General features: G+C 38.9%; 1 protein-coding gene across 4 annotated transcripts in view; it reads right to left on the bottom strand.

The window, feature by feature from the left end:
* Positions 1 to 783: 783 nt before the first annotated feature.
* Positions 784 to 17,701, bottom strand: part of HAAO (3-hydroxyanthranilate 3,4-dioxygenase) — a 56,494-nt gene continuing 39,576 nt past the window's right edge. For all 4 annotated transcript variants that reach the window (XM_075595757.1, XM_075595758.1, XM_075595754.1 and 1 more), the window contains 5 exons: positions 13,958 to 14,001; positions 10,132 to 10,277; positions 8,967 to 9,035; positions 6,510 to 6,592; positions 784 to 1,034 (listed from right to left, as the gene is read on the bottom strand). In XM_075595757.1, coding sequence (XP_075451872.1) covers positions 953 to 1,034; positions 6,510 to 6,592; positions 8,967 to 9,035; positions 10,132 to 10,277; positions 13,958 to 14,001 — 424 coding nt within the window. In that variant the 3' untranslated portion in view covers positions 784 to 952. The remainder of the gene's footprint in view (positions 1,035 to 6,509; positions 6,593 to 8,966; positions 9,036 to 10,131; positions 10,278 to 13,957; positions 14,002 to 17,701) is intronic.

Here is a 17,701-nt window from a genome sequence, read left to right on the forward strand (position 1 = left end):
TAATGGATTTGTCACATGGATTTTTATAAAATCCACATGGTGAAAGGATCATAATGCAATTACTAAGTAAAAAATAAAGTGTGCCATATGCCTTTAATTGAATATTGTAAATGAATTATTAGATTGATTTAGTTGATTACTTTACAGTACAAGAGGTCAAGTCTAACCTTGTAAACAAGTGTAATATACATTAATCATCCATATAATTATTTCTAGGTATTCCTTAAGTTAGAAAATAGTCTGTATTATTTTATATAGATGAAAATAAACATATATGCAGTATAACAATTAAAAAAAACTTTCATTGTGAAAAAGGCTGTATCATAACATCATTGCATATAGATGTGTATCATTTATATAGATCAAAATAATTAATACATTGAATGCCTCAAAATGTGTTTTATGGATGAGTTGTGGTACTTATGTTACATACAATAGCTACAACTATTTAAATGAATCCATATATCTATGTTGGACTGTCCCCTTAAGGTATACTTTTCTAGCCAATATTTTAAAATCTCTAAAAAAAAAAAAAGATTCTAAAGAAAAATGTCAGTGTTGTATTATTGTGCAGGAAGGCTATTTTATTGCACTGTTTACCAAACAATATTTTAGCATACAGTATTGTAAACAGAATAATTACTCAAAGAAAATAATGAACTGTTGGTGACTACCAAACTGCAGGATTCTTTTTCATCTGGATTATTTTATTATTTTGATTTACTAGTTGATGTGGCATTATATGTGAAATAATACAATATTATGACTATTTCCATACACAAGTAGTGAGTAATTCTTTATTGCTTAACTGTCTTGAATCAGTTAAAAAGAAGACACAAATATTTATTCCCGCTTACAGTACATCCATCAAATTAGTTTATAACATGATTCTTGTGGAAACTGTGAGACAATTGAAATGCAGCTGCTTTCTTCTGAAAATTCTGTGATCAAATTATGAACGATATGGTTTCTTTTGAGCGGGATCTTGGGAAATGCACAAGGCAATACATCCATCGTCTCTGTTCCAGCAGTACCTATTTAAAATATGCAGATTATGTTGCAGTTTTTCAACTAAAAAAAAAACATATTGACTGTATATTTCTTGACCATCACAGTTTACCAATAGGAACAATCATTTGAATCTTGTCTGTAACTGTTACATATGTCTATAATATATATGATCTCTAACTGTGCATGCTATATCTTGAATATAATGTATAACCTTGTTCACTTATGTAACTGTATTTGTAACCATGTATTATTTGTCATCTTAACTCTATGCCCAGGACACACTTGAAAACGAGAGGTAACTCTCAATTTATTACTTCCTGGTAAAAAAAATTATAAATAAAAAATAAATAAAATTAATTAACAATAACCTGGTCATGTTTCCTCCCAGACTTCCCTCCCAAATTCTTGTGGTAATTTTCTGGTCTTAACATCTGCACTTTACATACCAACATTTTCTTAGTTGCTTTACCTCTTTGTAAAAAATAACTACTGATTTATTCATGGTATCTTTTACATTTAGATTACATTGGAATTATATCACAAATGGATAATTCAGAGCCAATCTCTTTCAGGTCATTGTAGATACTGTTTTGGGACACATTGCATCACATTTACAGTATTTCAGTGAAAAGAAATCAAATTTGTACTTGTCTACATAATTTGCACATCTGTATTGGAAATGTTAAAGTGAATGGCTTAAATGACAGGGATAATTAACGAAGTAGAATTTATTATAAAGGTATTATATAACATCAAGACTAAGATAAAATCATCCCCTGCTGTCTTAATTCAATTTAGCTTTCACACCTGTTTTTTCTAAGATGGGTGTTGTCCTGCCCACCTGCTTTAATGTCCCTCACATGTGTTAATTAAGTTGCTTGGGCCAGCCAGGTGACTTTTTAAAAGTATATAAGCAAACCCACAGCAGCCAATAGCTGTTTGCAGCCATGCTTAAAGTATACATGCTTGAAGTAGAATGTTAGATGAAGTTCAAAAAGAAGTGGAAATGTGGACAACACCTACTGGTTCTGATTCCTGCATTTGATCTACGCTGGGAAGGAGGATATCATCCCATACTGCACATCTCAACTCTTAACTATTGCTGTGATGCCACCTTTACTTTTTATATTTGCTGTAACCTCACTTATTTTCAAATGATGCACTTCCTTCCACCAGTCTCCTTATGTCTCTAACTCTATTCACATATCTCCATCTCCCCTTCCTTCATCACTTCTCAGTTCACATGAGCTACTTTCTTACCTGCGCCCTCTGACACCACACAGCTATACACCCTGCACTAAAACACACCCCTACAAATCATCCTCACACATTCTCTTTCTTTGCATGCTTCTCCTCCTTGCTTCTGGGGATATCTCTCCCAATCCTGGTCCCTGCCTTATTTCTACGTGCTCTCATCCTCGCCTTCCACATGCAACTTCTACTCCTTCTGGTGTTAACCCCTCCAACCTCATACCCATCCCCTGCCACCCTCCATCCTCTCTCCCATTCTCCTGTGCCCTTTGGAATGCTCGCTCCCTCTCTAACAAGTTCCTCTCTGTGCATGACTTCTTTCTCTCTCACTCCCTGCTTCTCTTTGCTATAACTGGGACTTGTCTCACTCAGTCTGACTCTGCTCTGGAAGCTGCCCTCTCCTACGGTGGCCTTACCTTCTCCCACACTCCGCACCCTGACGGCAGGGGTGGAGGCATGGGGCTCCTGCTCTCCTCTTTGTGCCGTTACAGAACCCTTCATATTCCCCCCTCTCTTGCTTTTCCCTCCTTTGAGGTTCACAGTCCAGATCTTCTCGCCTCTGCCAGTCCACGTGGCAGTCATCTATCGCCCACCTACCTCTACTCATCCACCCTCTGCCTTTCTCTCACTTTGAATCCTGGCTCTCTTTCTTTCTCTCCTCAGACTCCCCTGTTCTTCTTCTTTGGGACTTCAACTGCCACATTGATGACCCTTCTCTTTTTTGGGCCTCCCGCTTTCTCTCTCTAACCTCTTCCTTTGGCCTTCAACAGTGGACTGAAGCTAGCACCCACAAAGATGGCCACTACCTAGACCTGTTTTTCATTAAAAACTTTTCTCTCACCGATTTCTCCATTTCTCCTTTTCCTCTCTCTGACCATCACCTCATATCATTTTCTCTATCTTGCTTCTTCCCCTCTCCATCTCCATCTAGCCCTCGTTTTTGCAGAAACCAGCACTCTATTAACCTACCAGCTTTTGATTCCACTTTACGCTCCTCCCTCTCCTCTCTCAGTTCTACTTCAGACCCTGACAACCTGGTCAGGAACTACAACTCTGCCTTATCCTCCTCTCTTGATCTACATGCCCCGCTTTCTCTCTGCCGTCCTCGCCCTTCTAACCCCAGACCCTGGCTAAATTCCAACACACGCATGCTGCATTCCTCCACTGCTCCTCTGAACGCCTCTGGAGGAAATCTCATACGCTCGCAGACTTACTTCACTACAAATGTATGCTGTTCTGTTTCAACTCTGCCCTATCTCAGGCTAAACAAACCTACTTTTCATCACTAATCAACATGCACAAGTCTAACCCACGCCGACTCTTTTCTGTCTTTGACTCTCTACTCAGATTACCCTCGGCTGCCTCCTCTTCTTCCTCCATCTCACCTCAGGACTTTGCTGACTTTAAGGAAAAGGTGGAATCCATACGTCAGAACATCCCATCTGTTGCCTCCTCCCATCCCACACTGCTTCCTAACTCTCCTCCTGCCTTTCTTGACTCAATCTGCTATCTCGAAGGAGGATGTGTCACTGCTGATCTCTTCTCCCTCTATCACCTGCCCTCTTGATCCCATTCCTTCCCATCTCCTAAAACCTCTTGCTCCTTCTATAATCGCTACACAGATCTTTAACTCTTCCCTCTACTCTGGTACTTTTCCATCCTCCATCAAGCATGCAACCGTTATACCATTGCTCAAAAACAGCAAGCTTGACCCTACCTGTCCTTCTAACTATTGACCTGTCTCCCTCCTGCCTTTTGCCTCCAAACTCCTTGGACGTCTTGAATTCTCTCGATTGCTAAACTTTCTCAACATCTATTCTCTTCTAGACCCTCTACAATCTGGCTTCCGCACTGCTCACTCTACTGAAACAGCCCTCACTAAAATAACCGACGACTACCAAAGCATTACACTCTGCTCGTATTACTCGACCTCTCTGCAGCATTTGACACCGTGGACCACCCTCTTCTCCTCCACATTCTCCATACTCTTGATATTCGGAACAAAGCTCTATCCTGGATCTCCTCTTACCTCTCCCATTGTACTTTCAGTGTCTCTTTTGCTAACACCTCCTCCTCTATTGATCTCTCTGTGGGGGTACCCCAGGGCTCTGTCTTGGGACCCCTTCTCTTTTCTCTTTACACACTCTCTCTAGGTGACCTAATCACATCTTTTGGGTTTAAATATCACCTCTATGCTGACGACACACAAATTTACCTTTTCAACCCCTGACCTTACACCTGCTATACAGAACAAAGTTTCTGAATGCCTCTCTGGAATATCATCCTGGATGGCCATCCGCCGACTGAAACTTAACATGGCAACAACAGAGCTCCTTATACTTCCTCCCAAACCTGGCCCTACTACCTCCTTCCACATTACTGTTGGAAATACGATCATTCACCCAGTAGCCCAAGCACGCTGCTTAGGGGTCACACTTGATTCCTCTCTCACATTCAAAACATTTCTAAAACTTGTCGCTTTTTCCTCTGCAATATAACAAAGATACACCCTTTCCTCTGTTACTCGACTGCTAAAACTCTGACTCAGGCCCTCATTCTCTCCTGTCTCGATTACTGCAACCTCCTGCTGTCCAGTCTCCCTGCCTCTCACCTGTCTCCCATACAATCTATCCTAAACGAGGCTGCCAGAATCACTCTACTCTTTCCTAAATCTGTCTCTGCGTCTCCCCTCCTAAAATATCTTTCCTGGCTTCCGATCAAATCCCACATCTCACACTCAATTCTCCTCCTCGCTTTTAAAGCTTTACACTCTTCTGCCCCTCCTTACATCTCAGCCCTAATTTCTCGCTATGCACCATCCCGACTCTTGCGCTCTTCACAAGGATGTCTTCTTTCTACCCCCTTTGTATCTAAAGCCCTCTCCCGCCTTAAACCTTTCTCACTGACTGCCCCGCACCTCTGGAATGCCCTTCCCCTCAATACCCAACTAGCACCCTCTCTATCCACCTTTAAGACCCACCTTAAGACACATTTGCTTAAAGAAGCATATGAATAGCACTGTGGATAATCCTGGACACATGATACATAAAGCTTGGCCCCCTGCAGACGCACTTACTAGAATTCCCTCCTCCTGTCTCTATACGTTCCCCTACCTACCAATTAGATTGTAAGCTCCTCGGAGCAGGGACTCCTCTTCCTTAATGTTACTCTTATGTCTGAAGCACTTATTCCCATGACCTGTTATTTATATTATTTGTTATTTATATGATTACAACATGTATTACTACTGTGAAGCGCTATGTATATTTATGGCGCTATATAAATAAAGACATACAATACAATAATAAAATAATTTTTATGACATGCAGCAATGTACATAGCGTTTTTTGTGTTTTTGGAGTATTGTTCATCCTCACCTTTTTTAAACAAAGTTCATCCCTATAGGATGAATAATACTATGTATTAAGTGCGGGTACTTTCACTCATGTTTTATGTTCTAAGCAAATTTCATGCTGTGATTCTGCTTTTGCCAATACTTGGTTTGTTTGGTTTTGGATTTTTACCAAATTTTGGAAAGAAAACTCAAAATATGCAGGGAAATGCTAACATAGCATAATAAAGCATAAAAATGCTCAAACCAAGTATAAAACCATAAAAACAATTACGAAACAAACATCATGTACAGTAACTGAAAAAAGTTAAAAAAAAAGATATGATAAGAAACACCTAAATGGGCACTTGACCCAATGTTCTGGATTCGGTTCTAAAAATCCTATAGGTTTTGTATTCAGTTCTGATTTCACACCCAGTTTTGCCCATCTCTTTAAATATATATATATATATATATACATATATATATATATTTATATATATATATATATATACACGCGCACACACACTGTAAATTGGTAGTAAAGTCAGTTACATAGCCACAGCTCCACATGGTTGGTGGAGTTAATTTGTATACAGGTTAAATACACTTTACTTGCAAACATATATGAAAAATTGTACAAAAATAAGTACAATTACCCATTCCTTTCTTGCTTGTAGCCCTACCAAAAGAAAGCTAGAAATAAATCATCATGTAAATTGTTATATAAAGACATACGGTAGCTTGTAAAATACTCCAACTATGATAGGAGAAGGGAATGATTGTCTAAATGCTCTCATACAGCATATACAAAGTATTAATTTGAAGTGATTGATAACTTTCTATAGTATGGTACAATACATGGCCATGAATCAGGGAGCACCCTTTTCGGAAAAACTATTGAAACCACACTTACAGACACTGTTCTTGAATGAGTAGACTATCTCCAGTAGTCAGCTTCAGAGTTTTACCATCCAAAGTAACAAACGATGTGCCTTCCTATAAATACATTTACAAAACATATAATAATTAAATAATTAACACTTCTGAAGGTAATGTACAGATTATCAAATCATGACATACAGTATAATCATATATTTAACTATGAATCAATCAATACTAAATTATTACTACTGGTAGATTACAAATTGAGTGATGTGTACTACCCTAACTACCTTCACTGGGTAAGCACACTATCAGCCTCGACTGAAGCCACTTTTGCTTCTGCAGAATTAAAAACTTTTAGGAGATCTGTTGTGCAAAATAATTTGATAAAATACCCAATAAATCATGTTAAGCAATTTTTAGATGCAAGTAGTTTTGATTCCTTAAATTAATCTTATTGTGATAAAAATTTACAGTGTTAACTGTGTGTTTAACAGAATTTCCAGCGGTATATTTTTGATTTTGCTATTTCTAAAATCGTATTATTGGAAGCCCTATGAAAAACATTTTCATTCATTTTAATGCATGTCATGAACGGCACACCTGTGAGTACATGACTTATATGTGACAAGGGTTAATACGCAAGCTATCTAGCTGGTCAATTTTAAACCTCTGCCAGGTCCGTCAAGTAAATATCTCCCCTCAACCTGTCACAAATATATTTTAAATTGCTGCTACCACCAAAGAGATATCAAGATTCACTTGCAGAGTCTTTGGTCCCTATTTAAAATAAAAAATATGTACTTAACATACAAAAGTCTATTGCAGCCAAAATGTGTCAGAAAATGCAATACTCTACAAAATGTGCAAACTTTTATCAGAGCCCAAATCATTACATACTGTACAAAAATAGTTCAGTGCTTAGGTTAGAGAAAAATAATATTATAAAAACATACAATACAACAAAGGCAAACAGTTTCACAAAATAAAAAGATAAACAAAAAAATCCTACACGTTACCACATAAAAATATCTGATTTCCTCCAAAGAAGCCGTTGGAGCATAAAATATGAGAATTTACGTGTCTGACATCAGAACACACCTCTTGTTAAATTCTGATTTCATATTCCAAATGCAGGGTTTATATGCTAAATTCCTTTCATTGAAATACAGCATAACCCCACCTTCTGGGTGTATCTTTAACCCCCTTTCTACATCAATCTGTAATGACACATTTATGGCTTAAGAAAAAAAGAACTCTTTGGAATTAAAAAAAAAATGCCTGAATATATAAAATACTCCATATCATTATCCCCATAGCTCCTAGAATAATGTGATTCATATCAATATGTTTGGGTGAGTTTGCCGCATGTAAGGACACTCTTTTATTACTGTCTTTCTCCTATGTTCGAGCAACAAATGGATATCTGACCGGTGTATTCTCACAATCATGAATTGTTTCGTATAATTGAATTTGTCTAATCACAACTGTTACAAAAATTCATCTGTAATTCCTGTGAATCTTTGTTAGACCCATGATATTTTATATTTAGTAAACTTATACAATACGGAAGACTATCTTCTTGGCAACACCCTTTGGTATTCCCAGACCTCATTCCTAGACCTACACATAAAAGCCAGGCAAGGTCAATGACCTGACCCTCCACAAAAACAATTCCTTGTATTTCTAAAAGTAGCTTGTAACTCAAACTAACCTCTGGTGTGCCAGATGTATTAAAATACAAAAATCTTCACGCATTATCATTACAATGTAAATTAATCAAAAACTTTTAAAATCATGTTAATAAAAATTCTGTATTTACTTTTATTTTTTAAACCAAATACCAGCACTAGTAATAGTATAGTTTCAGTAGAAACATGTTAGTGTAAGAAGGTAACTCCTATGAGGGAATACTGTCAGATGCTAAATGCATCAGGGGTACAGTAGTACAGCATGGGTGTTCCAATGCTCATACACAGCATATAGAGATATTGTGATGGCTATTGGGACTTTAAAACTGCTACAATCACTTTTGATTGTATGTAAAATATTGGAGTTCAAATATACTGTATCAATGAGATTTGTTAGTGATGGAGCATTGAGTTCTTTAGGATACGGGACACATAAATGATGGACTGTAAGTATAAAAGCACGGTAGAGATATATATGATATACATTTATATGTCTGAAAAAAAACAATCTTGTCTTGCAAATGGATGCCGCTTTATGGCTGCAATCATTCAAATCAACATTAGATTATTTTAGAGAGAGGATTTATTTTCTCTTTAAAGTAAAATGTATGCTCATGGAAAAATATGCTTTTGAAAAAGACGAGAGATTTAGACTGCAGAATACACTTTTAAATTGAAAATATGTATTACTTCAAATCAGATATCAAAAGGAGGGACGTTAAAGAATGCATTATATAATTCATATGCAATTAACCATGCTTAAACTTTTCTAAATAAGATACACTTTTTGCACACACCAGTTGCCATATCCAGACATTTGTGTTTGTCTTGCTTTGCTCACTTTCTCCTGATCCATAGATTACAACCTGAAACACAAACAAGTATGCATCGTAAACCTTATGGCAATTCGAAGTATATTTTTACAGCCACTTTTCTGACTCTGTAGAGAGTCACGAGACTGCGATAACATATATCAGAGGCTTGAGAATCCCACCCACCTTTATATTTAGTTAAAATAAATAAAATATGCTATTATAAGTTCTAGATGCCTTATTGATACTAGAGTGTCATAGAATAATTATGTTGTGATACATTTCATGGATCTACAAAATGATTCTTCGTAGGTGTTATAGCATGTACAGAACTTTTAAAATGTCAGGAAGATAACAAAATGCAGTCTGTTTTTGGAGAATTTGGTTGCACTCAGGCTTTAATAACCAGTATGGAATGTTAACTGAGACCAAGTTTAGAAATGGAGTAAAAAAACAACCAAATTAAAGTGTAACTTCTTTCTGCCTACAGGTTAGTACTTAAAACCATTTACAAACTTATAGTAGGCTTCATATCCACTCAGTGGATACTCATTCTCACATGCATTCACTTAAATGGGCCATAATAAGGTGTCTTCACGTGACGAAACGGTGTCTTATAGAATTGTACTACTTAGTCAATATGGGCCTTAGTGGTGAGATAGTGAAACTAGTGTTGCAATATAGTACAACATTTAAATGTTGCTCAATTCAAAGTTAAATTGAAAGAGTGTAAACAAAAGTAACATACAGTAACATACAGTAACATGCCACACTACATATATAGTATTTGACTAAATCTAGTTTCAAATACCAAGACCAAAGAAAATAAAATCTTCACTGTGCACTGAGCCATTCATAAATAGAAGTATATGTTGAATCTAAATGGCATAGGGCAGACTTGTTCTCTTTCGTCTTTGGAAGCGATGAAGGGAAAATTGTATTAATGATACATAACACTGTCCTTTAAAAACTCATTTGGGATCCTTGTTTTGACAAGTAATTGTGGAAGTTTGTAAATACCAAGACTACCTAAGGAACCATAGATTTGTTTCTAAATCTAGTTTTACACTATTATTCCAATTATATTAAACTTAATTGAATACGAATTACATCATTGGACTAGTTATGGCTCAATAAAAAAAATGTGTACCTTTGTCTCAAAACTGTCTGCAAAAAACCTAAAGTATTTGTTCTCATTTATTTTCATACGGTATTTATCTAGCCAGTTCTGAAATGAAAATGGCTCCATAACTTTCATGGTGTTAAGAGAGAACGGCATTTTTTCTGGTGGTTGATCTACAAGGAAGCATAAAAAGAATTAATTTGAAAGGTAGTGGCAAAACCAGCAATTTTCCAATGTAACACACATTTAAAAAGGCCTTTCTTGCCCTGTCTGCTTCATACCATATAATTTAAAATGTTATGTACTGTTAAACAAAAAAGGTGCTAGAAGACATATTTGGAGTTTAAATGTTTCTCACAGTATATTTTATGATTAAACATACACAATCTTAGCAAGATCAAAACCTAGACCACAATATTATATATTTATATATAAATTTGTGTCAGTTAGAGTGCCACTGGGAAATTGACCAAATATAATACAATAAACAAGAAACCCCAATGCACATCCTATATAACAAACAACAAGTTTTGTTACCTCTTTTCTCTTTACAGTGGAAGAAATACAAAAGACATGATATACAATTAGTAGTGTAGGACAGGGGTACGCAAACTTATTTGCTTGCGCCCCCTGCCTGCTCTTCCCCCCTGCTCGTGCCCCCCACCCCCCCACCCTTTACCTTTTCTCCGACATTTTCAGACGTCACAACATCATGTTACCCTGCGGCATCATTTGACGCTGTTGTGATGGCGACATGTCACCAGAAGCAGCCGGGAGACAAGGTAAAGGAACTTACAGAGGCTTTGCTCGCTCCCCTGGCATTCAATTCAAATGTTGTTGGGAAGAGCGTGGGGCCTCTGTAAGCGCTGTGCTCCCTCCACCCCTACACACCCAAAAAAAATTATTCCCCCCCAGTATTGGCACCTCTGGTGTAGGACATGCAGATAGGGTCTATCATGACTTGATTGCAGATTTGAAATGTTTTGGCCAAAATATTGAGCTAAATGACCAAAGTTATAAGAAGAACAAATATAGAAAAACATATATTAATTTACTAAATAATTTGACATATTGGATGTGTATTTGGGGCTTCTTTGTTTATTGTGATATATTTTATGATGGGAATTATTTTATTTTTCTGTAACACAATAAAGTATTACACACATGATATTGTACTCTATGTTTCCAAATGCATGCTTCTTCCTGATGAACAATGTTTTGTTGTGGTCAACCTGGTAGAGCATGTAAATACTTTACAATAATAAGCAAAAACACCTTACATAACATAAAAAGGGAAATGGTGGGAAGTAGGCAACAGCTAACCTAGAAGTATAAATGTTATTTGAGAAATATACTGTACAGTAAAACATTAAAAAGCTTTCTCTAGCATGTAATGTAGTAGGAAAATCAGAGAGAACTAATTGCTGTGTTCTAATAGATTACAGATGTAGCAAGACTTACTTTCTCGGTGCCTCGATTTTGACTGGTCCGGTGCGGCTGCAGTGCAGCTACAATTTTCATGGCCCTGAGAACAGTAAGCTGCCCAGGAGGATTAAGTCTGTGGGGTTCCAGGCTTCTGAATGGGACCCGGCAGCATTAATCCTTTTGCGCCATCTGCTGGGAGAGAATACCTGTACTAGCCTTAAAATGAGCTGCGCAGCTGTCTCTGTCTGCAGCCATCTCTGCATCTGCAGCCGTCTCTCCGCAGGGGAAGGTAAGATGCAGGACTTCGCAATCTCTGGATGATGTGTGTAGCCATGGCTGGTCTAGCTATACTGCTGCCCCCCCCCCTGTCCTGTAGGTCCTGGTATCTGCAGGCTGTGTCAGGCCCCATCTTGGGTTTACCCTCCCTCATGCAGCTTCCTTGAGTGGCAGGAGTGGAGGTGGGACTTGACTTGTGATTCCCCAATCCTGGGTGCAGACCTTGTGCCCTCCTCTTCTGCACTAAGGAAGAGGCAGCTCTAAATTTTAGTTAGTCTGAGTCTCTCCCTCTTGGGATTGAGACGTCCCCTTCAGCCCCTCAGGGGGCTGATGCTAAACACCAGGCAGCTTGAGTGGCCTCAAGTCTGATAGCGGGCCTAGGTACCATCTAGAGGTCTGGGAGCTGATACAGAAGAATGTATCCACTGGATTAACATTTACAGTGGATATGAATAAAAATGCCTGTTTTATATACCTCCTGCCTAAGTCTTCAGTCTATTGGGGTGGGGGGGAGAGTATGACAGATTGGTTCCACTGCGGGGACTGGCTCCAGCTAAGCTGGAGCCTGTGGTGGATGGAAGCATTAGCACCAGAGACGAATGAAGCCTAAGACATCCAAAAGCCTGTCGTTTTATCCCCACAACATCGTGGATCCTCAGATCTCCTGCAGCCTACACGTACAATGCACCAACCCACACCTGGTAGCCAGCCAATCTCCTAGAGGGGGGAAGCAGCGCTACATGTGGATGCCCTTATATGGGTCTCTACATCATGAGGGGGAGCTATATGGCCATATTTGGTCATCTACATCATCAAATGGCAGGACACTAACACTATGCAGCCCGCGTAATGACCAAATATGACCAAAATGACCAAATATGTCATATACAGTAGCTCCCCCTATGTTGTAGAGACCCATATAAGGGCATGTTCTAGCAGGGTTGCTAAACCCTGTATCGTACATCAGCAATGCAAGGATACGGCAGCAGGCAGAGATGGCTGTGCAATTCATTTAAAATGTTATTACATGTATTCTCTCCCAACAGCTGGCCCATCAAACGATTAAGGCTGTGGGGGTCTCATTTAAAAGCATGGACCCCCAGCGTTAATCCTTCCGGGCCACACTACTTGCTGTTCTTGGGACCGCGATTGGGCCCATTTTTTTTCCATGGCCACAAGAATAGTAAGTCTTGCTATATCTGTATTATTTTTTAATACAAGTTACGTCAGTCAGAAGTTTAAACCGGAATATAATACAGATGTAGCAAGCTTTAAAGAGTTTTCATGGGATTCAATGGCAATGAAAACATAAAATATTACATCAGATACCCCATAAAGCGCTAGCGGGGCAATAACCCTAGTTACATCTGTATGTACCTATGATTCAATATAGATTATACAAAAAAAAAAAAACATCTTCAAAAATTAAGGCCTAATCCCCATCATTGAAGCTATGAAAGATATTTCTTATTGAGGTGAGTGACTACTACAATGATTTATTCACCCAATATCTTCTCAAATTCTTATTTCAGGGTCTCCTAGACATCCTGCTCCTCGTCATAATTCCTTTCTCTGTCCACCGGGTGTGCTGCTAGTTTCTATCTGCTCGGGGTTCCTCTGTCTGCCTGTCTGTCTCCTCTTGTTCTCCTGTCCTCGGTTCTTGTAGTTCATGTTTCCTGTTACTCCCTTGCCTTTGTTTTGTTTTCAGACTACTTATGCCTACTGTATGCCCATGCATCTGCCTCTGCTTCTTTTCCTGTTCCGTGTTGGAGTTCTGGATATTATTAAAGTCCCTTGCAGGTAATCTGGCTTGTCCCTGTTTGTTCCCTGGTCTCAGTCCCTGTTCCCTAGTCTACGTTCCTGCTCCCCTGCCCTGCTCCTGACTTCCTGTTGCTGTATCCTGCCTGTGACCTTGACCACAGAATAAGTGAATAACCAGAATAAGTGCTTTTTCATTTACTATTGGAGGCTTTGTTTTGTCAATGCTCTTTTAAAGTAGAGAGATTAACAGTTTTACACATTTCTAATCCATTTATTCTCTGCAAAATTGTAAATTGAGATTGATTTAGATTTACGAATATCATGCACAGATTTTAGAAATATTGACAGTAATCAAACCCAACTCAGTCACATTGAAAAGTGTTGATGTTACCTGGATCAGGTTTTCCGGTTTGATATTGTTTTGAGTTGAAAAACCTGCAGGAAAAAATAGTATGTAACGCCTTTCAATATTTTAAAATAAAATTATACATATGTACAGATGTGTCCTACTGTTCTCTCCTTCTAGCACAGGAAATTCTAGGAAAATCTGTGGCTATACACAGAAACGCTGCAACATTTCTGTGAGATTTCTGTGATATTTCTGCAGCCAGACTAATGGCCCATCAGATAAACACAGCAGGGGGGCTGCTATTTGAATGGACTGCAGGAACACCCACTGTGTTAATCCAATAGGCCATTAGTCTGGCTGCAGTAATATCACAGAAATGTTGCAGCGGTTCTGTGAGATAGCCACCGATTTTCTTAAGGCACGTGGTCGAATACAAGAAGCCACATCTGTTTGTACAGGGGTGCGCAAACTGAGGATTGTGCCTCCCTCTGGGGGCACAAGATATTGTAGGGGGGGCCGTGGAAGGAGCGCGCCCCAGTGGTCCGACCCGGAAGTCTTTGTTACTTCCGGTGTCTGTGCTGCTACAGCGCGCTCCTTTCGGCCATCCTTTCTGCCTCCGTGCAACTCCTAACTCTTCTGCCGGCTGCTCCGCTGCTTAACTCTTGCGGCACTCAGCCGTTATCATCTCCCCCTACCTGCCTCTATCAACACCCGTTCCAGGCATGGAGGAGGGGCAGAGAGCTGGAGGAGGAGGGGGAGAGAACTGGAGGAGGATGAGAGAACTGAGGGGGAGAGAGCTGAGTAGGAAGGGGAGGAGAGATGAAGAGGAGGAGGAAGGAGATAGAGAGGATCAGGGAGAGGATGGGGGGGGAAAGGAAAAAAATAGCAGTCAGTATTATCTTATACTACTATGCGGATTTATTTAAAAACAAACCTATAACATTTGCCATGTTTACTGTTTTAAAAATGTTATACCGATTGAAAAAAAAAGTCATGTGATTTGGATTACATAAGGCAGGGGGGCAGAATAATATCATGGATGAAAAGGGGGGCTCGGGGTAAAAAGTTTGCTCACCCCTGCAGTATATCATGGGGGAGATTTTCAACCATGAACTGCACTACAGCTCATACATAGCACATTTAGCGCTCCTGAAATGTAACCCTTGAGACACCGCATATAAGTCACACGCCCCATACGTTTGGCTGTAGCATTTGTGTTGCCTCATCTCTATGCAGTGGAAGAAATACACAATAGTGTATGATATTGGTAGTGTAAGACTTACTGAATGGGTCTCCCGTTACATCTTTAAATGTCGTAGATTTAAAAAAAATTGGCCAAGGTTTTTAACTAAATGACCCACATTTATGAAGTATGAATATAGATAAAATGCATATTAATGTACCCAAGGATTTGTCATTGGATATAGCATTGGGGCCTCTTTGTCTCTTGTTGTATTATATTGAGCAGTTAGAAAACTGTAATCAAAATCTACAATCTATGTAGAAAATGAGGGAATAACCCCTTCAAAATGCAATCACTAATAATTTGTAAAAACATTTTGAAAAGAACGTAATGTAGCTGTCTTCCTTTAAAAAATGTAACAATACTTAAAGCAAATACTTGGCTTTTTTAGTTTTTCCTTACATTGAGATATTTTCTTTTTATCGGGGCCCCTGAATGAAGTGGAGGAACTTGTCAATCAAGGGTTAACTTAATGTCTTGCCTATCCTGCCTCTCTTAGGAGTCCAGTAAATATGAGAGGGGTTATGCAGAGGGAGAGGGAATGGGGGGGGGGGTTTTACCTGTGCAAACTCCTGTTCAGCACATAGTGATATCACACATAAGGGAGTACCGACTGGACATTAAACCTATTCAATGTCACCATTACTACTGATGCAGCGGCCGCTATTCGAATGGATCTTGAATTCGAAAATTATATAATCCCCTAATTCTCCCCGGTTTTGGCACGTTATTATTTTTGAAATGATTGTGACGCATTAGCTTCCCAAAGCAGGGACCCCTGCTGTGTGAATGCTACCGGCGTCTGCCTTTGTGTAATAGACGCGCAGAAAGAGAGTCTGAATAAGTCCCTCTAACTGCGTGCCCCTCATAGGCGATCGCGGGGGATTTATTAAAATTCTAAAATTACAGTTTTGTAGCAGGGGGTCTCCTGAGCTGAACAAAGTTGATTTCAGGTCCGGGAACCCCCTACGTCCCGAGTTACAGGCCCCGTTATGGGGTGCCGGTACACCCTCCATGTTAAAATCCTGTGGGATCAAATCAAAACAATGCAGAGGGATACCAGCACCCCATAACAGGGCCTGTATCTCGGGAAGTAGGGGGTCTCCAAGGCTGAAATAAACTTTGTTTAGCTCGGAAGACCCCCTGCACCCCCACACTAGTATCAACCCCCCCTCCAAATAAAAAATCATTACCTTAGCGGGTAGCTGCTAAGGTAATGAAGCTGCTTACATTTTATTTTTATTTTTATTTTATTTTTAATCATAGGTTTTACATCCCACTTCTGATTGGCTCAAGTACTGTACCATGTGAGGGCGGCCATCTTTCTTTTGACGACATCGTCTTAAAGGCAATTAAGGCACAGCCATTCTGATTGGCTGGCATCATTGCCTTTAAATGACATCATCAATTTTTTATTAATTTTTTTTAATCACATGATTTTCACGGCCCAATCAAGGTCGTTGGAACCATATGACGAAAATGTGACATCATTGGCCTTCAAAAGCCTGTCGTCTCATTTTAGAGCTAGACGGCGTGGAGGGAGGACCACCCCTCCAAGAAGAAGGCCAGGGCGTGGCCGAGGAACAGAAGAAGAGCGGAAAAAGAATACAGATGAAGACTCCACAGACGGAATAGAAGACACAGACCTCTGGATTGTTATGGTTTATTATTTTATGGTTTATTATTTTATGGGTTCCTTTGCGTGGATTGGTTCGAGAGTAAGCAGTATCAACGGGAGTCGGTGAGCGGGACAAATAATGGTAAGTTTACAAAATAAATGTATTTTATTTAGCTTGTACAGGTTTTGAATTTTTTTTTTTAATGTGATTGATTTTTTTTTGTCCATTTATTGCCTCTGTATTTATGTATGTCCCTATGGATATACATAATACAGAGCAAATAAAAGCTTGTATTGCTCATGTTTGCTTGCTTTTTTTTGATGCATTTTTAACTGTATTTTGCAGCTTGGTGTGCAAATGTGTTTGCTATGGTTTATTTCAGGGGGGGAGGGCTTGCTTTTTAATAGTGGCTTATTGTTGGTTAGATTTAGTTGATTGATGGTAATTTATTTCTGATTCCTTGTTTTGTTCCTAGGATTTGAGTAGTGAATTGTGTAATTGATTTGGATTGTATTGTAATTGATTTGTGAATGGATTGATAGATGGTCATTTATTTCTGTTTAATTGTTTTGTTTTTAGGATTTGAATAGTGAATTGTGTACTATAATTGATTTGGTTTGTATTGTAATTGATTTGTGAATGGATTGATTTATGGTAATTTATTTATTTTATTTCGAGCATTGCTTGGCATACAGTACTGTAGTGTATGTGTCAGAATGTACTGTATCGCGGTGGTAATAAGAACAGTAGTACTGTATTTATTTTATTATGCTACTGTAATTAATGTGTTTGGCCCATTAATGTAATGTATGTGTGTTTGGTGGTACGGGGGGGGGGGTGTGATTTATTTAAATGTACTGTACTGTGTAGGCCATGTTTTAGTTTTTTTACATACAGGGTTGGCACCTGTGCCTTAACCCCTTC

This window comes from Ascaphus truei, chromosome 4 (genome assembly GCF_040206685.1).
Source record: "Ascaphus truei isolate aAscTru1 chromosome 4, aAscTru1.hap1, whole genome shotgun sequence".
Taxonomy (NCBI): Eukaryota; Metazoa; Chordata; class Amphibia; order Anura; family Ascaphidae; genus Ascaphus; species Ascaphus truei.